We start from the raw sequence: 27043 nt of genomic DNA on the forward strand, positions 1-27043 counted from the left end.
AGTGATTTGATTCTTATGGGTAACAATACAGTGTCTTTATACTTGAAGCAACCCCTCTGTAGTGACTTTCAAGGTGTGATGCTCCAAATTATGGCTAGATGGCCCAGAAATTCCAAGCATTCTGGCTAGTAAATCCTGTACCTGCAATGTTAAGCCATCCATCTAGCAAGATTGTGGCTGTAAGGCTGAAGGAATTTGAATTACGAAGATATAAATTAAATATTTTATCCTTAAAAAGTACAAAAATGGCTTACTGGTGTATTCATATCAGTAAGGGATAGAGTTTTTTTTACTTTGTGTAGGCAATCCTAGAGTTACCTATTAAGCTGACCAGGATCCTTTCTGCAAAAGAATCTGGTTTGAAACTTTGTTGTCTGGTATGCTAGTGTATCAGATAACACATATGGGAAAAAGTGGCCATATAGGGATGGTTGTGACTCCCTTTACTGCAATATGATAATCCTTCCATTAGGTTTGTATGAGTGTTGTGCTGTGCTAATGTTTTTTTTAACACCATTCTTAAAGACAGAACTTTTCTATGAGCCAGAGGGGGCCCTGAAAATCTTGGACCTGAATCAAAAAAAAAATTTACACTATTTACACTAAAGCACTATTTACATTAAAGGGGATCTAAAGTCTAAAATAGAATGCTAGAAATGCTGTATTTTGTATACTAAACAAAAACATGAACTTACTACACCAGAAGCTTAATTACACAAATGACTTATGTTTTCAAAGTTGGCCGAAAGGGGCTGTGATCTTGTAACTTTGTGCAAGACCACGCACCTGCTCAGTGTTGTCTAGGCTTCAGTTGGGAGGTTAAGCTTAGGGATTGTCATAAATTATGAAAACAACACAAGTCAAATAATATCTGCCATAGAAGCCGTTACAGCAAGACTGATTAATAATCAGAATATGCAGACTGCACTGAGTCTATGGATACAAATCTCGACAGTCAACAGCTGCTTTACAGGGAAACAAACAAAGTTGCTTGAGTTCTGGGAAGTAAGGTGGGGAGCTCCCCCCTGCCCTTTGAAAGTATATTCATTTGCCTGCAGATCAGTTAGAGACAGTCTGAAGTTTCCTATCTGCAGCTGTCAGAGCAAGTAAAACGAAGGGAGAATTTCACTGCATAGTCATACATTATATTTGGAGATAGATTTCTTTTTCATTAAAAAAAGTAAAAATGGGATTTTATTTTTTTGCCTTTACATTTTTGTATTTACATACATTTATTTTGCCCATGCTTTTAAACTTGATAAATTAAACTTGAAACACTGGTGTTAGTTAATGAAAAGTTCTCTTTTTTTTTTTTTCTATATTGCAGAATGGACATGGCAGTCCAGAAGAAGGTGGACGGCATACCTCTAAGGTAAGAATAATTAATCATTAACCTTAATATTTGTGCATGCAGTTTTACATTATATACACAATTGGGATGCACTGAACCCCCCTAATCCTTCACAAAAGATTTGGCGGAATACTGTACCAAATCCGAATTTGCATATGCAAATTAGGGGTGGGAAGGGGAAAAGTTTACTTCCTTATTTTGTGACAAAAAGTCATGCGATTTCCCTCCTTTCCCCTAATGTGTATATGCAAATTAGAATTCGTATTCAGTTCGGCCGGGCAGAAGGATTCGTCCGAATCCTGCTGAAAAAGGCCGAATCCTGGATTCGGTGCATCCCTGATATACAAGTGCCCACCACTTATTAGAGTACAATAAACTGTTTTTTGGATGTGGAAATGATTCCTCTGTGAAGTGGAAGCTATGTGTAAATATGGCAAGGTTGTGTTTGACCCTGAGGTGAACATCCCATGGGAAAATATAAAGGAAAATGTGCAGCTTCTTAAGAATTACAATCTTTGATGTTTGGTCACATGAAAACCTTTAGTATTCAAGCAGAAACCGTTTACGGACATGCTAATTTTTTTAGCCGAAAACAGTTACCCGGCCGAAGATTAAAATATTCTTAGTAATTCTTTCATTGGAATTTCTCATGTAAATATTTGTATTTGGCTTTTCTGTCTTTTTGAAATATCTAGTGTGTGTGTGTGTGTGTGTGTGTGTGTGTGTGTGTGTGTGTGTGTGTGTGTAAAGGCGATGACCTACATTTTGCACAGTTAAACATGTTTGTATGCATGAAAATACTTTCACAGTCAAACATGTTTGTATGCATGAAAATACTTTCACAGTTTTTGTACTTCTATTACAGTGTTGTTTGGTAGCAAATCTTTAAACTAAGCCTGATAAAGTTTATTATGCACCTGTCTTCAGACTTGCTATATAGTGGAAGAAAAAATGCGGTCTGCATCAAGAAAGGAAACCCTCCAATGCTGCAATGAGACTGGCATACTGAGCAGTGTGTAAGGAACAAAAATTAATGAAGGGAGAAAAATCAGCAGAGACTGCAAACTGCTTGATGTGCCAGTGGAGAAAAAGCTGATCTGCTTCAGTCCACCCAGTCTTATGTGTACATCGACAGATATGACATTGACATGTAAATGAGCACATGGGCCGATTTTGGTGCAGAATAGCTAAATTATGCATTTTCATGACAAACACTTGCGTGTTCTGATGGGCTAATGCTGTGCATATTGGTGTGCACACAAAACACGAAGAATGGGAGCAGATGGTACTTTTCACTACAGGTGTAGATATACTAGCAGAAAAAAAACTCGTGTGTGTGTGTGTGTGTGTGTGTGTGTCAGTGGATCCCCCACATGATAAGTGTAGCTGCAGAGTAGTACAGTGGGCTGGTGCCCACCATCTTTGCTCATATCACGTTCTGCTTCTGGCTCCCTGCCTGTCATTGATGAGCAGAAGCTTGCACAGTGGAAGGAGGTCTGTTTCTGATTCCATTGTGCATGCTCCTGGTGGGTGAATTTAGCCAGGGATATAAACAGGATGTAATGCAGTTAAAGATATTGCCACCCAAGCCCGCTGCCCTACTGCAGTTTCATATCTGGTACACACAGCTTTGGATCGGCCCACCAGGATACCAGGAAAACTCCCGATGGGTCCAGGTATCAGTGAGCACTCTTGCTTCTAACCATTTAGCCTATTTCATGGTCATTCCCTATTTTCTTCTTTATGAGAAAAAATGCCTGATAATAAGTAAATATAAATGACTAGGAGTATAAAGAGGTTCAGTGAGGATTCAATCCAGGTAAATGGGTAATGAAACCAATCAGCGCAGGTGTACTGCTGCAAGGTTCTTTTATTGACAACACAACATGTTTCGAGCTTAAAAGCTCTTTATCAAGTTTGAGGTTCAGTGAGGAGAGGAGGTGTAATAGTTTGGAAAGTGGGACCTCAACCTAAGGTTTTCTGGTGGGCCCCTGGCATCCCAGTCCAACACTGCATACACATTGGCCTTATCGCCTGTTGATGCCTTCCTCAACCAACAAGTTTTTTATTTGGCTGAGTTACAATCCGGATCTTTTGCCCTGGGATGATTACCAAATGAATGTGTGTGTGTTTATCTTTAAGTGTATGGAAAGTTTATCTTTAAAGGAACAGTAACACTAAAAAATGAAAGCTGCACTGGTAAAACTGGTGTATTTGCTTCAGATACTCTTCTATAGTTTATTACATAAAAAACTACTGTGTAGCCATAGGGGCAGCTATTCAAGCACAGGATACACAGTAGATAACAGATATTATTACTACTATGAAGTATCCCATTGTGTACTGCAGAGCTTATCTGTTGTGTATCCTGTGCCCCTTCTCCTTTTTCAGTTTTGAATGGCTGCCCCCATGGCTACACAGCAGCTTGTTTATATAAACTATAGATGTGTTTCTGAAGCAAATGCCAGTGTTGTACTAGTGCAGGGAAACACTACATTATATTTTCATTACTTCAAATCGCTTTCACTTTTTGGTGTTACTGTTCCTTTAAGTGCATGTCAGGAATTGAACAGCATCAATTTTAATTCAGTTAATAGTGCATTTTGTTCAAGCATCTGTGGGATGCTGGCAACTGTTGTATCCAGGCCCAGACTGGCAATCTGTGAGTTCTAGCAAATGCCAGAGAGGCTGCTGTAAGATGCCATATATAGTCACTATTTAGTGGGCTGGTGGGGGCTGTTTGGGCATCTCTTTGCTTAAATACCAGGGCCTATTTTTAATCCCAGTCCGGACCTGATTGTATCAATTATAACAACTGCCTTGAAATGAAACTCAGCAGGTATAAGAAATGTATAATGCACAAATGTATCATTTAGTAGTTTACAGAGTTGGCGACCCCACTCTCAGCGCCGCTTAAGAGAGACATAAGGTGAAAAATAAAACTCTAAACTTAAATATTAGAAAATGGTCAAAAACAGAAGGTCATTGAAACAATTGAAAAGGTGCAGGAAAATGAACAACCCCTTTAAAGAAACTGTGCAGACTACTGCTTTGTAGACATCCACTGTTAAGCTGGCCATAGATGTAAAGATTTTTAAAAGATCAGATCCTGATCGTGAGACCACGATCTTCTCGGAACGATCGTACGAATTTACCATCAACTAAAAAGACCAATTTCGCAGGAAAACAAAGGGGAGCTGCCTGCTTGGCCCTACAAACATAGATAGATTGCACTGGGACCGACAAAGATTTTTTGACCTGGCCGATCAATTTCCTGACAGATGTCGGCCGAAAAATCGTAAGATGTACGATCGTTCGAATACCACTAACTGCACGATAATTTCGAAGGATTGGTCGGACTTCCCTAAAATCGGTCGTTCGGCAAGAAGAATTGTCGCGTCTATGGGGACCATTACTAACCTAACAATTGGGCAAAAGTCAGATACCACAACAATTTCTAATTGTTAATGTGCTGTCTTGGTATACAGGTATGGATCAGTTATCTGGAAACACCGGTATCCAGAAAGCTCCAAATTACTGAAAGGCTGTCCATAGACTCCATTAAAATAATTCAAATTTCTAAAAATAATTTCCCTTTTCTCTGTAATAATAAAACAGTCCCATGTACTTGATTTAAGATATAATTAATCCTCACTGAAAGCAAAACCAGAATATTGGGTTTATTTAATTTTTACATGATTTTCTAGTAGACTGAAGGTATGAAGATCCAAATCCAAATAGATGTGTACAGGTTCCATACCCGCCCTCCCACCACCCACACTGTCTGAGCCCGACTTCTGGATTAATTTTATAGACTCGCGCCACCCCGCCCCACTGATGTCATCACAAAAGGGGCCCCGCCACCCGCAAATGGGGGTGCAGGGTCGGCCCGAACCCGACTGACCCCCGCGGGTATCAAGCCGGCCTGCACATCCCTAATACCAATCTATGGTACAGTACTGTGGAATATGTTCTGAAATAGAGTTGCTTTCACAGTGCCTATACACCTGTTTGGTAAATATTGATTCAGAAATATAGTAGTAGAAATATATTTATATATTAATAAACCGGCTACTTATAATGCATTTTATTTTAATAAGTCTTGCTTGTCTAGGAACAGCTATCCCGGTATTCTTGTGCACTCTGTTCCCTCTGGCAGTTTGCAGTCTACAGCTTCCTTGCCGTATTTAAGGGTAGCTGCCAAATATAACATCACACATGCTTTTTGGCTAGCAGTTCATCAGATATCTCGGAGGCATATCCAGGCAAGCCTGCTTCTGGAACGCTTCTCATTCTTAAGTACAAAACTCCAGTCCAGGCTTGTGTAAGGTTCATTCAAGTAGCAAAATAAACAAATATTTCTCCTGTGGGGGACCTAGATAACTCGACAGTCCTCTCTAGTCTCAAGAGGACCACTAATAGAAACCATAATAAACATAAATAAAACGGGATTTCACAACCCACACTGCTGTCATATTAAGGTTTTGCTGAGTTGTTATGTCTTGAGGGGATTTACAAAGATTTTGGTAAAGGAAAATATTGTAAAAATGTCACAATTGTTGAGACATATTTACAGACATAATGCTTGAATTTATTCCCCCACTACTGACCATTTATGAAAATATTGTTGGGAGTGGTTATCTTATCGTGTCCTTGTAAATGACCTTTTTGAGAATTTTTAGCTACTTTATTTTAAATTTTTTCCTGTTATGAATTAGAGTTTTGCTGTTTAATGTTTATTGTTTGTGTTCATACAATGGACTTATTAATGTGGATCCTGCAAATTGAGAGTAGTCGGGCCAGCCAGGTTATCATTTGTAAATTCTATACACTATATTCATTGTTGACTTTTTTTTTTTTAATATGGAAAATTAATTTGGGTTTATCTGTAAGTTTGTTTTGCCTGAGTTGTGAGTCTTTTTGCTATTTGTATGTATTATTAAATTGTAGAACATAACATAATAGAATAGAACATAATAAATAAATAAATAAATATATATATATACAATATATATCTACAGCTTTACAATCCAGGAATGATACATATTTATAATCACTCAGACACTCACTCTAGAGCTATAATAACTGAGAGTTGGAAGAGTTATTGATCTCTGTCCCAGCTTCATCCTTTCATGTGCTCAGCACAGTAGGAGGTGACATTAAGCTATTATCTGATCAGGTTACCAGCACATTGCAAGCCATTGCATCCACCCCCATCTCATCAGGGCATTGGTGTTTGGCATACTCTGTTTCAAAAATTTATAATCAGTGCGCTTAATGTAAATTTTGCAGCCCCCTGAATCTGACTCTTCAGTAAATAACATCCTGGGTATTGTGATATGTTTCCAAAGACAAATCTGCATGATGTTTGTTTTTTTTGTCTCCTATTAAGAGCTGTGTTTGGAAAACAGACACATGGTGTGCATACTCCTTCTGTTCTGTCTTCTAAACGTTCTCTTGTAGCAGCTGATCCTAGCATCACTGTGCCTCTCTCACTCCGAGCCTGTGTTTAACACAAGCCATGCTCTAGCCATATGCACGTGGCAAATACTGGATGGATTAGAATTAGGAAGATTCTATGGGCTAAATTATCCTCTGACAGTTTTGTGAGGTCGGACTGATTGAAAACTGTTACGCTATTGTAACTGCATGTTAATTTGCAAGAGTTTTTTTTTTCAGTTTCAGAAATCAGAATGCTAATGTAAGTTGAAACATTGTTCACAAGTCCCCATGAGCTGTAACAGCAGTAATTTGCTATTTGTAATGTGTGAATAAATGGACCTAAGCAGCTATATATTCCATTTATATACATCCAAATTATTTCAGTGTTATTCAGACTGTCCTATTGCAGCTGTAGTATACAAGAATTCACAGCATTTGTCTACAGTAGTTTCGGTAACTTGCAAGTACTGGCAAAAATGAATTTGAGAGAGGAGTTTTTTTTCCACACATATATGATGTTGCCAGCTTATAAACACATTACAGCTGTTGTGCTTGTTTCCCTTTTGAATGTTTGTGGGTTTTGCATACTAGACTTGTGCTGGTCAGACTTATGATTTTGGAGTGCAAAAAAATTTGCAATAAATTGTTGCACTTTGCAGTGTAATATTCTTCATTAGACCTTTTGCAATGCTAACTGCAATTGCGCATTGCACACTTTTAAGAAGTGCTTAAAGGTGTTGTAAGCTCTATCACACTTACACTTATACTTTCTAGCCAGCCAAATATACCATATTCACAGTTGGTTCCATATGACATAGACGACCCTGGGCTCTTTAGCGGATTATAGCAGTTACCCATCAACAATATCTACCCCCTTCAGAGCCTGGAAAATAGCATGCTCATACTCATGGCACAAACTGCCAATGCTTTCCCCTTACCTACCACTCTGCCCCATTTGAAATCTTTGCAGGATTTTGCATACTGGCCATTGTTAGGCCTAACATTTATAGGGGATATCCTAGTGGACCAGACACTCCCTTCATACCAGCAGTTAAAGACCAAATTGAACAAGCCAAACTTACATTTTTGTAGGTATCTTCAACTACGCCACCCTTATAGAGCTCAATTCCCCTCCCTAGTGGTTTCTTATGCTACCCTCTGGTAGAACTTATTTTGAATAATATGGAATGCTCAAAACTAATATCCAGACTCTACTAGGTACACAGAGGAGCAGCTCCTCCACTCTTTGCCAAAGCCCAGAGACGATGGCAACAGCTCCTACCAACCCTGAGTGAGGAACAATGGGAGGAGACCACTGAGGTTCTCTATTGTGATCTAATTTCCCTACGTAATAAGATAATTCAATACAAATTCATACACCAACTATATATCACCCCTATAAAGTTACAGAAAATGGACCGACAACCTGGAGCTGAGTGCCCGAGATGCAACCTGAATTGTCCTTCCTAAACTAAGCGTGGCAATGGCCTCAGATACAGAGGTTTTTGGCTAGGGGTAATGAGATACTTGGCAGACAATCTATCACTCCCACATGTATGCTTCTGCTTACATAGACTAGTGGAAACTGGTTCCATGTTATATTCACATAAAGGAAAATTTCTTCACACAGAGTTATGGACTAGGTTTGCCAAAGATGATTGGGAGTCCTACACAAAACTTTATTGAAAACTGCTGGGTTGTGAGGTAGCTTTATGAACGCTGCCATTTATAGTGAAGGTTATAATTCATTTTCAGAACCTTAGTGGTAAGTAGAACCATATCACCCTGTTGTCCATTCAACTGTGCTGCCTACAGACAGGAAGTGGAATTATAATTATACATACTCTGTATGTCAATTAATTTTGACTCCTAAGACATCCACTGTTTTCCTTTTTATCATGGGCTTTTTCTTTCCTGCAGTTGTAAAATAGGAGTGTTAAGGGTTTGTGGAATTTGTATATGCTTGGAGTGATTGTTGTAACTGGTGGAGGCATGCCTTAGTTATGTGCTATTATTATTACTTATGTACTGCATTAACTGCATTTTGGCTTGATTGCTCACTAAACTGTGGAAAAATATTTGTAATCTGATGAAACAGTAGTAGAGGATTTTAGGACATATGTTCATCACTAAAGGAGACCTGTCATGGAAATAACAATTAATCTCATGCATTGTGCAGATAAAGGGAGCATGCACTAATATATTTGACTTAACCCTTTTACTGCCAGAAGAGCATTTTTGCTGAATTTTCTACAAATACAGAATCGTATTTCCCACAAATCTTGACTATGGTCTAGTGAGGAGTTTAATGCCCTTTGAAAATAGATGTACCCAAGTATATGGTAATGAGATTAAAAATGAAAATGATTACCAATTTTCATGGTTGACACTTTGGCTGCTGCAATATTCATATCCTGCATGAAGATGATGTCTAAATGAGCCCCCAAGAATATGTGGACCCCTGAAAACCATACATATTTGGCAAGTACATAGTGACTAACCACAAACGGGTAAAAGTATGAGTCTGCTCCAAACTGCAAATTGTTTTTAGTTTTTATAACATTTGTGAAAATCTGACAAATATCAAATATGAACACCAGGGGTCTGCTGATCAGTTTGATACCCAGATTTAGCAGGTATGTTGCCTGTAGGGTCCCTAAAGTTCAAATAATGCAAAGGTTTTTTGCACACAGTGTTTCCTGGCAAAAATAACATACGTGTTCATATTTAGGTTTTTTCAGAATGTGTACTTTCCAAAAATATATTGCTGTTATGGTAAATTGGACCGGCATATCTGACTGGTAAGATTGGAAAACTCTCTACCATAGAGGTTTGGTTGCCTTATGATAATTTGCATATCTAAATTAGGGGCGGGGAGGAAAATCACGTGACTTTTCATCATAAAACAAGGAAGTGAAAAAATGTTCACACTTTTTCCTTTTCCACAACTAATTTGCCTATGCAAATTGGATTTGGTTCGGTATTCGGCCAAATCTTTCACAAAGGATTCGGGAATTGGACGAATCCCAAATAGTGGATTTGGTGCATCCCTAGGAATTTATGATCTTTCACAATACTTATGCCTATATAACTCTGTGATAGGCAACTATAGAGGAGTAACAGGTATTCAAGGAATGGAGTGATAGTATTTTAATTGTCATTTATACAATTACGATCTTGAGGCAGCTAAGGGATGAAATGTGGTACTTCAATTGTCACACATGCATAAACTAATATATTTTTTGGCATGGGACTGTACCACAAACCAGTAGGAAGGACAGACTATGACATATAGGTTCTGGTGGGCTAGCACATGCAGTTGGCCCCAACACATAATTCCATACATTTACCAATATGTATAATTACCTTTTACGTGGTTGTAAAGGGGTTGTTTACCTTTTAACTTTTACTGTAATAAGACATTAATATTGTGAGAAAATGTTTAATTTTTTTTTTTTATTTGTGTGCTTTCTTATTTATTTATTTTGTAGTGATTTTATTGTTATCTTTTGTTCAGCAGCTTTCCAGTTTGCAATTTTAACCGTTCTCTAGCAACCATGCAGAGAGACTGGAATATTAATAGGAAAGGTACTGGATACAAATATAAGTAACAAAAAGTAACCACAAAATTATTTTTTTCACAGTAATAGTTTTTGGACATTTTGTTTTTGTGACCCCCATTTAAAGCTGCAAAGATGTAAAATAGGAAGGCAAAAATAAATAAAATAAATAAAAATTTAAAAAATAATAAAGACCAATTGCAAAGTTGGTAGGCATAAAATATTCTATAACACACTAAAAGTTAATCTAAAATTGAACAATCCCTTTGATGGCAGATCAAAATACAAATGTGTAATATATGGACAGTGTCCTAACACACTAAAGTCATGTGTCGCAGTGTTTTGTCCTTGAAGTAAATTGTGCCAGTCACAGGGTGTTTACCCTGAAAGGTGTGGCAGCCACACCTGCAGTTACCAAGAGCCACTGTATAGTGTATCTAAGTGAGGAATGTGAATTAGTTTATTATAGGTGTATTTTAATTTGTTTACTTCCTTTTGTATTTAAATATTTATAGGATATATTCTGTTTTTGTTCCCTTGGCATCATTAGAGACTCACAGGTTAATTTAAATAAAAGTTGCAATGTTTACACCCGATCTATTAACCTATAGCAAAAAATATCGGCACCTAGTCTATACTGGTCACCTGTTGAAGAGCAAACAATATGCAGACCTAGTGCAAAGTCTACTACTATTCTTAAATTGCCCCCAAATTGTAATATACGCCTTTGATACAGAACATAACATACATGGTCAGTTTACAGGATTCAAGTTGGTGGAGTGGATATACTTTTGTAGAGTTAAACCTATTTTATTATATTTTGTTCCCTAAGCACAAGAAATTCACAGCAGCAGAGAGCATGTGCAGTGAGAATTGGCAGAAATGAAGATGGGGAGATTCTGGCTTTTCATTTGACATATCTTTATTAATAATTAATATTAAATTTGCATTTTTGCGATAGTTCCCCTTTAAATTCCCCTAAATTATCATAGTAAAGTAATGAATGCACAGCAAGTGCCTCTCTGCCATGGTCTGCCATCAAATTTGTTTTCATTTGCTTCCCTGTCCACATGCTTTCTGCCACATCACTGCAGATTACTTGCAAGGAAACATACGAAAGGATATTCCAGAACAAGTCTACATCTTTATAGAGTGATCCATTTTTGATCAGGGAAGGAAGTTTCTGGTGAGATTTATGTGTGTATAGGGCAAAACATTTGTAATTATTTATCACATTTTACGAAAAGTTTTTTATTTTGAATTATTCTTATGAGGGCTATTGGGCCAGAAATAGTGGGGATGGATATTATGTATGTATGTATAACTTTATTTGTAAAGCTCTATATATATATATAAAAGTATACAAGTGGGAGATAATTCACATATTTCCAAAACCTGTGTAGAAACCACAACTTTTTGCTCAAGAAAGAATTTCCTCTCTGTCTGAACTTGTCCCAATGACTAATTTGAGGTGGAGTAAAATGTATGGTACCGGTATATCTTTTTCCAAAGTAATAATACACACCTTAATAAATTAAACAAGTATAAATAACACCACTATTTACTTGGCCCCTTTGACTTAGACTTGCTCTGAGTTGGTGTTAATGTTGTACATTTCTGCAGTAAATTAAAATACTTTCAGAAACATTGCCATTGTTTGTTTTGGTGTCAGGGCTTGTTGTGTCCCTTAATATGTTTTTGTTCTTAATTAGTTTTTTTTTGACAATGTGATACTTCTCTTGTTGAAGAGTGTAAATTCGCAGTGACAAGGATAGTGTGAAATACAGTCAGTTTATTTGCAGTTGGTGGATAAATCTGGGGCAATTTAAGATGAATTACTACTCCAATTATAAAAAAATAACTGAGTGCCTAAAACCTTTGCTATGACTTACTTACTCTGGTGCAAGTTTGTTGCATTATTCCATCAACTCCTTTATGTATTTACTCCCCCAACATGATGGTGTTTATGTATATTTCAGCATTTTATTAAAACATTATTCTATTAGTTTGACTAACATCTGACTGGTTGAATTGGAATACCATGCAAAACGATGACCATATTTTCGATGTATTGAGGCATTTATTTCCTCTAAGTCAAATTGCCAATGTGTCAATGTGTCTTGCTAATTTAAGGAGCAAAATAAGTAAGGTTTTTTTTTTTTTTTTTTTTTTAATGATAGTAGTTAAAGGGGTTGTTCACCTTCAGACACATTTCAGGTCAGTTCATTTCAACTTGTTCGTCAGAAATAAGACTCGTTTTTTTTTTCCCAATTGCTTTTCATCTTGTTTTATGCCGTTTTTCAAAAATGTAAGTTTAACTTTTAATGTTCCTGTCTGGTGTTTGTCTGGCAGCTCAGTAATCCAGTAATCCAATTCTAAACTGTTAAAATTTGCTGCATTTGTCCTCTTCTGTAATAAAAAGCACTATGTTTGCCCAGGAGCAGTAGCAACCAAGATGTTTGCTATAAAGCTGGTGTCCGGTAAATGCAAACTGCTTATTGATTGCTATTGGTTACTGCTTCTGAGCAACCTTAGTGCCTTTTATCACATAACCCCATTAGTTGCTACATTTGTTAATACACAACTGAAATTCTGCTCAGCAGGGCCAAACTTAAGAAATGTATCAACTAAATGTATCAATTTAGAACAGTTACAAAGTCAAATACCCCTTCCTTCCCAGAGCTGCTTTAGAAACACACAAGAAGATAAAAAATTAAGCTTTAAACTTCCATATTAGAAAAAACTTTCAGAAAATAGAAAGTACTTGGAAAAAGGTTTTTTATTTCTTGTGAACTATATGAAACCAACTGAACTGAAAGAAGTGTGAACAACTCCGTTAAAATGGCGCTGCCCTCCTATTTGCTGATGTAGTAGAAAGGTACTTTTTGTTTCGTTTAAGGGCAATAACAGACAGGAGATTGAAATTATTCTTCAACCACATAATTGCACACTGATGCATGATCTTTATTTATTTATATAGTGCCAGCAAGTTACGCATTGCTTTCCATTAATTTATAACTAACAGAGGTTTAAAATAACTTAACACCACATGAGTTACAGAGTAAAAATAGGATAAGAGGGACCAACACACAAGAGCTTACTATCTAAAGGAGCTGCTGTCAGTATCAGTTTAATACCAAAAAAGTAATTTGTAAATTATATGAAAAAAGTTCAAATATTCAAATAGTTCTATCCACATTTGTATATGGGTGCACTAAACCCATATTAACCAGCACAAAACAATAAGGGCAATGACATATGGAGCTACTTGTAGCCAGCTATTTGTTGTGGCTACAAAACGCTAGAAAATACCATGCCATAGACAATACTGAGAATTGTCTCTGCCAAAATGCATGTAGTGTCTTAGAGACAAATATTAGTACTGTCTGTTTTATACTAACCACAACAAGAAACTCAAGGTGTCCTTGCGGGAACCTAAAATCAGTACTTAAAGCATGCATTAAGTGTAAATGCACATATAGCTTGAGAAAGCTTGGGGCTCGCCTTCAGATAGCTCACCCACTGTGGTGTTTAAGGCCTTTCTCTGAATGGGCCTGGTGGAGGCAGGATAGGAAGCTGCCAAGGGCGGAGGCTTCCATTTGCTAAATTTGCACTGTTTACCATAGAACTATATTTATGCTTGTGCAGAACATATCACTTGTGAGAGGGGTGCTTGGATGAAGGATTTTAGATAAAAACAAATGCTGATGTGATTCCCACCATCTGGAGCAGCTCCAATTGTTTGATCCCTTACCAAGCAACTACATGATTCAGGGGCCATGAAAATGGAATCTTTCCCAGATGAGTGCAGCCCATGGACAACCGCATATTACATGTGATTAGCATCTCTGTGAATCCCAAAAAAATAATGGTCAGAAAGGAAATAATTTTGGGTCTGTGTACTACCAGTTTAATGAAGAATGGCCATATCTACAACCAACATCTGAATGTGTTCAGTCATCATAAGAATCCTAAATTGCCAATCTAACAGGATCACCCTAGTTTGCTCTCTTGATACAGTTTTAATAAACAGATTAAACCATGAATTGTTCCACTGACAGCAGTATCATTCCGTCGGTTATATCCATTTAAAATGTATAGATCTATGGCATACAGCACAATATTAAAAGTCTGTATAAAATATAATTAAAGCAGATCAACACCTATGCCCAATTTTCTTTTCACTTAATTAAAAAAAGCAGCTAATCTTGTCTGATAAGATCTCATAAAACCCTACCATATATGATATTGTTTTCAAAAGCATGATATTGAATGGAACACCATTACAAACCTTTAAATATCTTCTATACAGATGTCAGACTTGCAGATCTAAATCAACCAGGCTGAGACTGTATACCGAAGGTGTCCAAACTCTACCTGTGTGATCAACTTTAAGTTTTGCTATGGCATATAGATCTACTTCTGTAAGAGCTTTATATGGGTTCTTCTACAATTCCGAGCTACTAGTAGACCACAATCTTTCTTTTGAGTATTACTGCTGCATACCATGTCATCTTTTACTGCTGCATACCACGAGATTCGCCTTGATAAAGCTTTTATTGGGAAACGCGCGTCTGCGTTTTCTGCTTTTTAATTATTCCAATTCTTTCAAATGGCTATTATTATTTGAATTGATCCGATGTACAACTTATAGAGCGGTGGTTACATTCAACCGGCTGCTCGGCTCGTACCTGCTCCCTCTCTCTTTTTCTGATATAATCCCAGGGGGCCGAGGATTTGTGGTTTTGTAGGTTGGCATAGCCTTTCATAAATTTAGGGCTCAGATATATTTGAGACCACAGTCCCGGTTACTCTGCCTTCTCCCTCTTTGTGGTGTCCCAGGGATAGAAATTAATAGGCAGTAGAAATTGGGACAACTCCACCTACTATTATTTCATTTTCTTCCTTTTGTATGAACTGGAGCAGCTGATTTTAATTTTATCCTAATAAATTTTGGTCACTAGAAAGTAATTATTTATTTACAATTAATTGGTACATAAACTTAATTACTATTTATTAGCATTGCACTTTATAACACTATCCGGGTATTAACTAAACACAGGTATTTGATTAATATCAAGTCTATTGGGTTGCAATTGATCAATTGTTTATTTATTATTGATTGGAGAAATCCTACTGCACCTTAATTGAATGTGAATACAACCTATTTAGGTTTTTTTTTTAATATTGGAGTATATAATTGTGCGATTATTTATCAGTTTTAATCAATTTAATGATAACAATTGATTTCTGATTTTTTGCACGGCACTTTATTGAATAACTAACCTGTAATGTGATTGGTTTAATTATTATTGGGTGGTTTTAAGAAACCTATATACACATAATTAATTTTAATTTGATGATAAATGTGTATGTATAATTTAGTTGTGACCTATTTGAATAATTGGATAAGAGCAGGTTACTTTTTCTCCTTTGCATTTTTTCGAAATCCTTTTTACTGACCTAGATCAGACGTCTGCTCGAATCTGTAGGAAAATCATAATAAATTACCAAGGGTATCTGTTGTGTGTTGCTTAAAAATAACTGCTGCATACCACATCATCTTTTACTCTACTGCACATGTGCACAGTGGTCATGAGGGATTTCTTGCAGCTTAGGTTCTGAGGCTAACAACTGTAATCATTGATGGGGTGCCTAACACATTGACATGTATCACTTCTCTTCTCCTGCTGGAAATAGTTACTTTTACACAGTCCATAATGGTACAAGTTTGGAGAGGAAGCTAACCAATTTTAACTACTTTTGTAAATTGTCTGACCACAGCATTTACAGCATAACTTATTTTGTTCCCTCGTTATCTATAAACCTTTATTTTTTTATCTTTGTTTTTTAAAATATTCGTAGAATTCAAAATGAGGTGGATGTAGGTTGTAGTATATGAATTAAACACCTAGAGCAGTAAAATATTTTTAAAAAAAACAGATTATCATTATTGTTTCCCTTTGAGAAAACTTTTAGTATGGTGTAGATGGTACTATTCTGAGACAATTTGCAATTGTTTTTTTTTATTTGTGGTTTTTGAGTTATTTAGCTTTTTATTCAACAGCTCTCCAGTTTTTGTTTTCACCAATCTGGTTGGTAGGATCCAAATTACCCTAGCAACCATGCATTGATTTGAATAAGAGACTGGAATGTGAATAGAAGAGTGTCTGAATAGATTGATGAGTATTCAAAAGTAGCTGTACAGATAAATTTGTAGCCTTACAGAGCATTTGTGTTTTTTAGACCCCTATTTGAAAGTTGGGAAGAATCAGAAGAAGAAGGCAAATAATTAAAAAAAAAACATAAAAAAATTACTGATGACCACTTAAAATGTTAACTTGAAGGTGAATCGCCCATTTAAAGAGCGAAAAGGGATTAGCAAATGCCATCTGTAAATTAGCAAAACCGATGCATGGTAGATGCATAGCTTCTGTGGAAGAGTGTACATTTTCTGTGGAAGTAGGCTTTAGGTTCAACTTGTATTATAGGTAGCAATGCAGGCTAGAGAGATTCAATGGCACAGGAAGAACAATTGTTATAAATATGCACTTATTATAAACAATTATTTTAAAGGAGTGGATCTGTTACTAAAGACTGAATTAATGTGATAGCTTTTAAGTTTATCTGCTTCTGGGTTTTAACCCACCAACCTTCTATTTATGCTGTAGTACATGCTCTTTATGCTGTTGCAACGTAGACTATTAAAGCATGGCAATACTACACAGGCAAGGTGTTTAGGTGTTACTGAAATTAATACATATTTGAGGTGGTCTGTAGAAGAAGGCTCCAAATTATAGCCATTCATAGATTTAAAAAAATATTGCATGTTGTGCAAGTTGATTGCTGAGCGAAGTTGCCATACCCTCATGTGAGTGAATGATTAAAACAATAATAAATGCAAAAATTAAATTGTCTTACACCTGCACCAGTATGATGCTGCATCTGTTTCCGTTGTGTGCACTACTACAGCTGAAAACGTTTTATAGGTTTGGGCATTTAAAAATATTTAGGTAGGCGTGGATGTAGTGGAGTTAGTAGACCTAGGCCCTGGAATAATTACATTTTCGGTGGGCCTGGAATGTTCTCACTGTGCATTCCAGTCTCAAATTATGTTCAGCCAACCTGGGGTATTGGGTGACTCAAGGATGTAGATGGTTAAAGAGGAATGTCTTTTTAAAGAGTGAAAAGTTAAATACGTTTGCGTTTGTGATTTATTTTCTTAATCTACAGAAGGTTCTATTGTTCAGATGAAAAAAGGTACATCAATGAGTGCAATTAATAATGATGTTTATAATATATAATGCTTTAATTACTAGTAAGTCTTAGCTGGAGGTTCTGCCTAAATATTCGGAAGGGGTTTTTTTTTACAGTGAGAGTTATGAAGACGTGGAATTCTCTCCTTGAATCAGTTGTACAGGCTGATACATTAGATAGCTTTAAGAAGGGATTGGATGGCTTTTTAGCAAGTGAGGGAATACAGGGTTATGGAAGATAACATATATATAGAAGTTTGTAGTACATGTTGATCCAGGGAATTTTCCCTCTCTGAGGCCATTAGATGGGGTTTTTTGTCTTCCTCTGGATCAACTAGCAGTTAAGCAGGTTAAAATAGATTTAAAAGGTTGAACTTGATGGACGTGTGTCTTTTTTCAACCTAACTTACTATGAAATACTTTATAGAATATTTTAGCACTTGTATATTGTGCAGTGTTCAAAGGTAAATAATGTGTTCTGGTAAAATGGCAATGAATGATTTCTAAGTAGGGTCTGATTTTTAGTTTTGTGATTTTTATGTAATTTATGCATTCCATTTTGTAGCTACAGTCTCCGTTCTATAGTTCCAGGAGTTTTCAAAACAGTCTAGAAGACATAATACAAATATAAGCTGTTGCAGCTTATTGAGTGATTGGGCTGCACCCATCCTAGCATGAGTGACTGACAAGATCTCTGTAATCAGCAAAATGAAGGAATGCCAGAGAGTCCGGAACTCTGAAAAAAACTGCAGCCCTTTCATACTATTGATGCTGTCCTTAGAGGAACTTACTCAAAATCCCTTTAGCTTTCTGGGAAGCTGATTTGCACTAACCTTGCACCATAACTTTGAAGCTGCATAATTGATCACGACCCCTTCTCCTGGGGTGATACAGGTAAAGGTGGCCATACACGGGCAGATAATGCTGCCGATATCGGTCGTTTAGACCAATTCGACAGCTAATCTGCCCGTGTATGGAGGCTTCCGACGGGTCTTGCCGATTGATATCTGGACATGATATCGATCGGGAAGGTTTGATTTTTCTCTCGACCGACCCGTCGGAGCCCATTGCGCTCATCGTAATCCGATCGTTCAGCCATAGGGCTGAACTTTCAGATTACCCACCGATATAGCCCTGCCGTTAGTGGCATAACGGGGAAAGGATCCGCTCGTTTACTGATGTCACCAAATGATCGGATCTTATAGTGTATGGCCGCCTTTACACAGTAACTTGTTAATGCTCAGTGGGAAGCCATGCAGCACATGAATGAATTGTACATGAATCTTGTGCAACTGGTGCCATTGTTAACTTACTGTAGTGCCTCCTCTTACTTCATGCAGCAATTTGTTTTCCTGAGAGTTGATCTGTAGTCTGTACACATTTTATGGGCAGATTAAGCTGTAAGCAGAAAGAATCCCAAGGCACACAGGATAGATGCAAGCAAGCTGCCTTGCGTGTTTATTGCGAAATGCAACGTTTCGGGGTCACGCCTGCAACGTTTCGGGGTCACGCTCCTTTCTCAAGCATGCTTGAGAAGGGGTGTGACCCCGAAACGTTGCACTTCGCAATAAACACGCAAGGCAGCTTGCTTGCATCTATCCTGTGTGCCTTCGGGATTCTTTCTGCTAGACTGTTTGTGAGGCGGCCGATCCTCTACCTTCGTGCACCAGGTGTCGTTTCATTAATTTACAAAGGGTGTGCGGGAGCCATAGTTGAACTACCATATTAAGCTGTAAGACATCATTTTGGTTGGAGTTTGGAGGTTTAGTACAGTTTTTCTCTAAGGGGTAAAAAGCAGCCAGTGTCCTGTAGAACTTGAGCACCAACTACTGGGGAACAAGGAGAACGTTGCCTCTGATTACATTCTACTACATGCTTTTTGGCCTTAAAGGAGAAGGAAAGGTTAAAACTAAGTAAGCCTTATCAGAAAGGTCCATCTAAATATACCAGCAAACCCCCAAAGTAGTGCTGCTCTGAGTCCCCTGTCAAAAGAAACACTGCATTTCTTTCCTTCTATTGAGTACACATGGGCTTCTATATCAGACTTCCTGCCTTCAGCTTAAACCTCATTGCCCTGGGCAAGAGCATGCTCAGTTTGCTCCTCTTCCCCCCCCCCCTTCTCTGCTGTAATCTGAGTCCAGAGCAGGGAGAGACTCAGGCAAGAAGTGATGTCACACCACGTTAATACTGCAGTTCCTATTCTAAACAAACAGAGAGTTTCTAGAGCTTTTTTGTTTATGGTAAAACATTCTACAGAATAAATATAGCATTCTATCTTGCACTATTGCAGCTAATCTATTGGCAATAAAATGCCTCCGTAGCTTTCCTTCTCCTTTAAAATGAGCAAAATTTATTCAAAAATAAATATGCAGAAATCTAGTCTGCCACTGAAAGAACAGCAGATTCAATGGAAAAAGGCAGCAAGAAAGACAAGTACTAACATAAAAAATGATACAGATCATTTATATTGTTACTTGGATTACCAGAGATGATACCATATACTGTACAACTAGGGCTTCCACCTTTTCCGGAAAAAAATACCAGCCTATTTATCTTTTTTTCCCTATTGATAACATTGGGATCAACCTTCATTTTTACCGGCCAGGTGGCAACCCTATGTACAACACGTCAATATGGATAAATAAAGTCTAGTCAAAGCTCTCCTTTATTATAAACTTTGTTTTGATATCCGATCAAACACATCTTCAAGATTACTTTGCAGCAAGTGTTTTTTTTTGTTTTTTTTTTAGCCAGCAAATATCAATGAAGTAAAATTAAAATAACCCCTTAATTATAAAAACCCCTACCCTACATAGACCCCCCCTCCCTGCTCCCCCGCAGCCTAGGTGTTACCCCCGTTAAATTCCCCTACCTCTTTACTTACCCCTCGATGCAGATTCTGTGCAGCGGAGTTCACGGGTGCCATCTTCTTCTTTTTGGTAATCTTCGGATCTTCTTCCGGCCCTTTGGCATTTTCACTTTCGGCACATGTGCAGTTGTCACGATCCAGAAGAGTGCTCTAACTGAGCATGCGCCGTTACGCCGTTCTCTTCCCGAAGAGAAGAAAATAGCACCCGTGAACTCCGCTGCACAGAATATGCACCGAGGGGTAAGTGAAGAGGTAGGGGCATTTACCGGGGGATAACACCTAGGCTGAGGGGGGAGCTGGGAGGGTGGTCTATGCAGGGTAGTGGGGTACAGATGCAAAGATTCCAGAGCATTGGTTCTGAACGTGAAATGTTTTGGATGCAGGAGTGTAATAAGTTTTCAACTAAGGAGGAGAGTGCATCATGTACAGAGCAAAGGTAACATGGTGCAGTTGTTGAGTGACTTGTGAGTATGAGTGAGTACAAGATTTGATTAGGTGTATGACATGTAGAAAATGCAGTGCCTGGCAGAGAAGGACAGCACTTAGAGACAAGCATGATGGGCTAGTAGCTATCTAGGTTTTAAATTTAGTGCAAACTCTACTCTTTTAATGGTTTGTAGTGCAACCCTTGAGTGTGCTTTAGCTGTGTATTGTTGCAGTGTGTGACCAGGACTACTGCTGCTTGTACTGTGCCAATGACCAACATGTACCTGTACACCGGTACCTGGTGTAGTTCCGTGCAGCAAAGGATCCAGTCACAGAGATTATTCTTGCAGCTAAATAACTGGTTTATTACAGTGAACAGTTGCAATGAAGTAGGTTACAGGCACTTTGATGTCAAGCGGAATAATAACAGCAGGATCCATAGCAAGAATAGGTGACCACGCTCCTAGGCCAAATGCTCCCATGAAGTAGAGCTTTGTGCGCAGGGATACGCAGCTTGTGGTCTTGTATCTTGGCACCCTCACTGGTCCTCAACTCACCCACTGAATCCCTGCACTAGTGGTTCACACACCACAGGATCCTAACCACACTTTTTCTCCTCGTTGGAGCGGAAGCTGCTCACTATCTTCACTGAGCCTGCCTCTTGCTCCTAGAGCAACTATGACAAAAACTACTAGTCCTATATAACTCTTTAACTTTGACCAAACTGCAGACCTTGGCCTGTAACACCTCACAGAGAGGTGAGGTCCCAGGAAAGACCTTGAGCACATGGGGCTAAACATCTTTATACTTTTACATGCTGCCACCTAGTGGGCAAACCTTGAAATAATATGGACCCAGGAAAAGGGACATAGCTGACTGGGTGTACTAAAGGACTACTTAGGTGGGCACTGCCTGTAGAAAACATTCCTAAACATTGGGGTCTCTACAGGTTTAAAAAACATAAAGTGTCCCAAATATTTGTTACAGGTATAACGGGTAATCCACATAGTGTACCTTTAGCCTAATAAATAATGTGTATAGAAAACTGAACATTTCTGTGAGTCTAAGAAGATCTTCTGAGCCAGTGACAAATTCAGTCCTAATCTCATATAGATTTATAAGCTCTTTTTTATCATCTACACTGTATAGGCATGTCATCCTAAGAAATAATTACAAATCTTATTTTGTCATGTTAGTCATGCAAAATAAACTTTACTTCCATTAAATAATTTATTTAAATCTTGTTCCCTTTAGCCTGGAAATTAATAGTCACAGGCAGAAGGCAGGTGCCATTTTATAAACATTGTTATTAAGGCAAACTTTGCATTATTCCAAAATCTTGTTAATGTGACAGAATGGGGGGGGGCGATGCAAATGTGCATACACTGGTTACAAAATTAGATGGTAAGGAGGGAGGGGGAATGTGGGGAGTGCAATGACATCTAGGAAGTGCAAAATGCAAAATAAAAGCCATTGCCTAGAGGTGGGTAGGCAATAAATCATTAACAGATGAGATTTCAAAATGTGTTTATAACAGGTATGGGTGTTTTAATAAAAAAAAATCATTTTGGTTTCATGTTCAGTTTGAAAATTTGTTTTATTATAAAGCTTTTTATTGTCTGGGTGACAGGTCCCCTTTAAGGGGTCTTTCCTTGAATCACCATACCTTAGGTCTGCTAAAAATGATTTAAGCATTAAATAAACAAATAGGATTGTTTTACCACCAATATGGATTCATGCAGCTTAGTTAGGATCAAGTACAAGGTACTGATCTACTGTATCATTAAAGAGAAGGGAAATCATTTCAAAAATTAGAATTATTTGTTTAAATTGACTCTGTGGGAGATTTCCTTTTATTAATTCAAAGCTTTCTGGATAACAAGATTATGGATGAAGGATCCCATACCTGTATATGAATTACTAAAAAAAAATAGTTCTATGTAGAAGGAGTAACACACAAGCCAGATTTATCTGCCTGTGTGAGAACTGAACTTACTGTGTTCTATACTGTTTATCTGCTAGCAGCCATGGCTATGCCAAATTTTATATAAACTAAATAGAAATGTTTCTAAAGAAGAGCAAGGTATATACTGTATCACTTTCATTTTACAGTGTTACATTTCCTTTAAAGTGTGAAAGCATTAAATAAATATGCTACACCACTATTAGTTATGGAAGAATCTGTAGGGGTTATAAAATAAAAGGTTCAAAGTTTGCTTTTAGTCATTTATAGCAGCCATCAGCATGTAGGCTTTACTGGTTATCTGATTAAAAGCAAACACTGTATCAGTTGCTATGGGTTTCTGTACTTGAGCAGACTGTGTTTTTTTTATTACAAGTCATGTCTGTTTTTTACTCATTGAAAGTTCCATCAGGTTTTAACAGAAGATTAGGCACAACAATGATAATGATAGGAGTTTTTGTGTCCAGGTATTGGTAATTCACTGCACACTCCACTGATGTCTGCTTCCACCTCTATTCACTCCCAGAATTGGTCAATGATTTTGGGAGCAGCATTACAGCAAAACAAGTAGATGAAGACTTTCTTCCCCTGAACTTGCCTCTCAATAAGGGTTTTAGCACACGGGCAGATTCAGGGAGATTTAAGGCGATATTTACTAAAGGGTGAAGTGGCTAACGCTAGTGAAAATTCGCCAGCGTGACGTCATTATGGCACTTTGCCAATTTACTAACGGGTGCTGGCGTAAATTTGCTAACTAAGTAGACAGACTTTAGCACTACTTCGCACCCTAACACCAGGCGAAGTTGCACTCTGGTGATGGGATGGAACTACGCTAATTCACTAATTCGCGCATTTTACTGAACGTTACCTCTTGCATCAGACTTGACTTCGCCAGCTCAGACCAGGCAAAGTGCAACAGAGTAGATAGGAGGATCTTCAAAAATAGCTGAAATTTTTTCTAAGTCCCAAAAAACACTGGCGTATTTTACATTTGCATCAGGGTGATAGGCTGAAAAAGATCAAAAAAATCTTTTGGGGTACCCTCCTTCCCCCGACATTTCCTAACATATGGCACCTAAACTATACAGTGGGCACATCTGTAGGGCAATATAACACATCTATTTTATTTAATGAATGTTTCCCAGGCTTGTGTAGTGTAATGTAGTTTATGCCGCATATACGTCCATTGTACTTTAACTTGGCGCCGTATGCAAATTAACTTTACTTTGCTTGGCAAATTAACGCTAGCGCAACTTCTCTACCTTTCGCCTCCCTGGGCACAACTTTGGATTTTAGTGAACTTGAGCAGCCCTGACGAAACTACATGTGGCAAAGTGTGGCAAAGCCATCGCTAGCACATTTTCAGGCGCTTAGTGAATTTGCCCCATAGTCGGGGAGATTGTCGCCCCGAAGAACAGGCGACTAGTCGCTAGGCGACTAAATCTGCCCATGTGCTAAAACCCGAACACTCAAGCAAGGTAGTAAAACCCATTGGAAAACTAATAAGCTCTGGACAGAGCACCAGAGACTGGGTTATTGCTGCCTAATATCTTGCAGAGGATTATTGTTGTTCTTAAAGTGCAGTTGAATGCAGGGGATGGGTTCAGTTCTGGGGATAGTGGGGAAACAGGGCACATGTCCTGACCAGGCCCCTTCTTTGAGGGCTCCTCTCCTTACAGTTACATCACTGATCTCTCCCCACTACCGTAGCTACTAAATTGTGGCTTTTGTACCTATGTATTAGATACATATAAATGTGTGTATAAATGTGCTTTAGAATATAAAAGCCTCTAGCCCATTGGGGTTTTTTTTGTGTTTTTTTTTTTAATGAAAGTCTTGAATAGACTGTAATCACAAATGTTAAAAGGGGTAATTGATGACAGCAATTGCAGTGTGCAAAGTTTTTGACAATGGTTTTGAATTTACCCATGATACATTTTTTCCATAATTGTAGCCATGTTGGGAGCTGAGTCTGTCGCAGTTGAGGCCTTTGCATCAAAATGAATGCTTAGGCAGGTGTGTCTTGAAATATATTGGATGCAAGTTGCAGCTAACGTTTTTAAAGTCATGATTTTGTAACTACATGTCCTCACAGTTAAAGGGGTGGTTCACCTTTAAGTTAACTTTTAGTATATTATACAATGGCCAATTCTAAGCAACTTTTTAATTAGCATGTGCCAGAAAACTCAGTGCCAGCGTTCCCTTACAGAAGAAGATCTGGAAGATGGCGCCTATGAGCTCCGCTGCACTACTCTGCATAAATAAGTGAGCATGAAATAAAAATGAAAAACAAATGCAAATTGTCACAGAATATCAGTCTCTACATAATACTAAAAGTTAATTTATAGGTAAACAACCCCTTTAAAGGATAAGCAAACCTTTAAAATAACTCTCAAATTGATGAGAGTGTTATTCTAAGCACTTTTGTTATTCATAAATTATTTATTTTTTATTCCAAGATATAAAGGGATACATGTGCCGTTAATATGAATGATTTTTTTTCCCAACAGCACCACCTGCTGGTCAGTTTCCCACCAGTCTGACCACGAAGTAGAGTCCTGCAGTGTGTAGGGTACCGGCAGGTTACCCGAAAAAATCGGGTACCCTGCGGAATGAGGGTAGCCTTTTCAGGTGCGGGTATAGATGTGGGACTCGGGTTGGGTTGCGGGTCTCTTCCTGTTGCAGCTCTCTCCCTGCAGCTTTCCCTCCACTTATCTCCCCCTCCCATCTGACTTCCAGCACTGCTCTCTTACATCACACGGCACGCTTCTGTCCCTCTACTATAGACCACGTTTGATGATGTCACTTCCAGTTTACAGCAACATCACTTCCGGTTTGATGGTAGTCGGCAGGTTGCGTATAAGGCAGTTGCAGATCTGGGTCGGGTAGCAGTTCAAAGTGGGTAAATATGTGGGTCGCGGGTCGGGTTTGGGTCTTAGAAATTGGTTTCACGCTGGACTTTACCACCAAGTAGTCAAGGAAGTTGTAAGGAGAAAGAAAGAGGCCTAATCTGGTTTTCTTCTGTTTAGGAAAGATTGGGAAAGGTTTCTAATTTTCTTCTAAGCAGAAGAACATCAGAGCAGCCTCTTTCTTTCTCCTGACAACTTCCTTGACTACTTGGGGGTCAGACTGGTTGTAAACTGACCAGCAGGTGGAGCTGTTGTAACAAAATTAATTCATATTATCAGTACATGTATTCCTTAATATCTTGGAATACAAAATAAATAATGAATGTAAATGACAAGTGCTTAGAATAGCACCCTCATCAATTTTACATTCACTTATTTTAAAGGTTTACTTATCCTTTAAAATTATGATTGAATGTGATGTTTTTGATGCTAGTCTGCTGTGCCTATTTATGCAATCTGCTCTGGGGACCCAAGTATTAGCGCTACATTCAGGGAGGCAATAGCTTCAAGGTTCCAAAGCATCTAAAAGCACAACATTTGCATCTTGTTTTAGCATGGCTGCACTTGTGGCTGTGTTCATTAATTGTTTGAAAGCATATCTAATTCTATGCAATGATAAAATATGCATTAGTTAACATTTCCAATTATTTGTAAAAGTACTTGCTATTGCAAGATAATCAATCTGTCAAACAATGCTATTAGGGATGCACCAAATCCAGTATTTTGGATTCGGCCGAACCCCCGAATCCTTCACGAAAGATTCGGCCGAATACCGAATTTATGCAAATTAGGGGTGAAAAGGGGAAAACATTTTTTACTTCCTTGTTTTGTGACAAAAAGTCACGTGATTTCCCTCCCCACCCCTAATTTGCACATGCATATTAGGATTCGGTTCGGGCAGACAGAAGGATTCGGCCAAATCCGAATCCTGCTGAAAAGGCCCAAATCCTGGCCAAATCCCGAACCAAACCCTTGATTCGGTGCATCCCTAATTGCTATTCCTTACTCACTACATATATTTTGGAACAATGTTGCAGTAGTGAGCTCCATAGATATTATGGGTCATTTACTTACTGCACTGCAGTGTGCAAAGTGCTATTTCAGAAGCAATTGTCATTATTATTACCCAAAATGCAGCATTTCCCCCATGATTCAAGTGTAATAGTTGAGAGGTGGGAACTGCTCCTAATATAACTACAGCCATTGGGGCTCCAATTGTGCAAGGACAAGAAATAAAAGGAATCAGTGGCGTAACTACACAGGAAGC

The 27043-nt window shown here is 38.1% G+C and overlaps 1 protein-coding gene across 1 annotated transcript in view; it reads left to right on the forward strand.

Annotated features, from left to right (window-relative positions):
* The window catches only part of rps6ka6.S (ribosomal protein S6 kinase A6 S homeolog), a 91059-nt gene that overhangs the window by 13741 nt on the left and 50275 nt on the right, over positions 1 to 27043 (forward strand). The window contains 1 exon segment of the mRNA NM_001091841.1: positions 1328 to 1372. Coding sequence (NP_001085310.1) covers positions 1328 to 1372 — 45 coding nt within the window.

This window comes from Xenopus laevis, chromosome 2S, assembly GCF_017654675.1.
Source record: "Xenopus laevis strain J_2021 chromosome 2S, Xenopus_laevis_v10.1, whole genome shotgun sequence".
Classification (NCBI taxonomy): Eukaryota; Metazoa; Chordata; class Amphibia; order Anura; family Pipidae; genus Xenopus; species Xenopus laevis.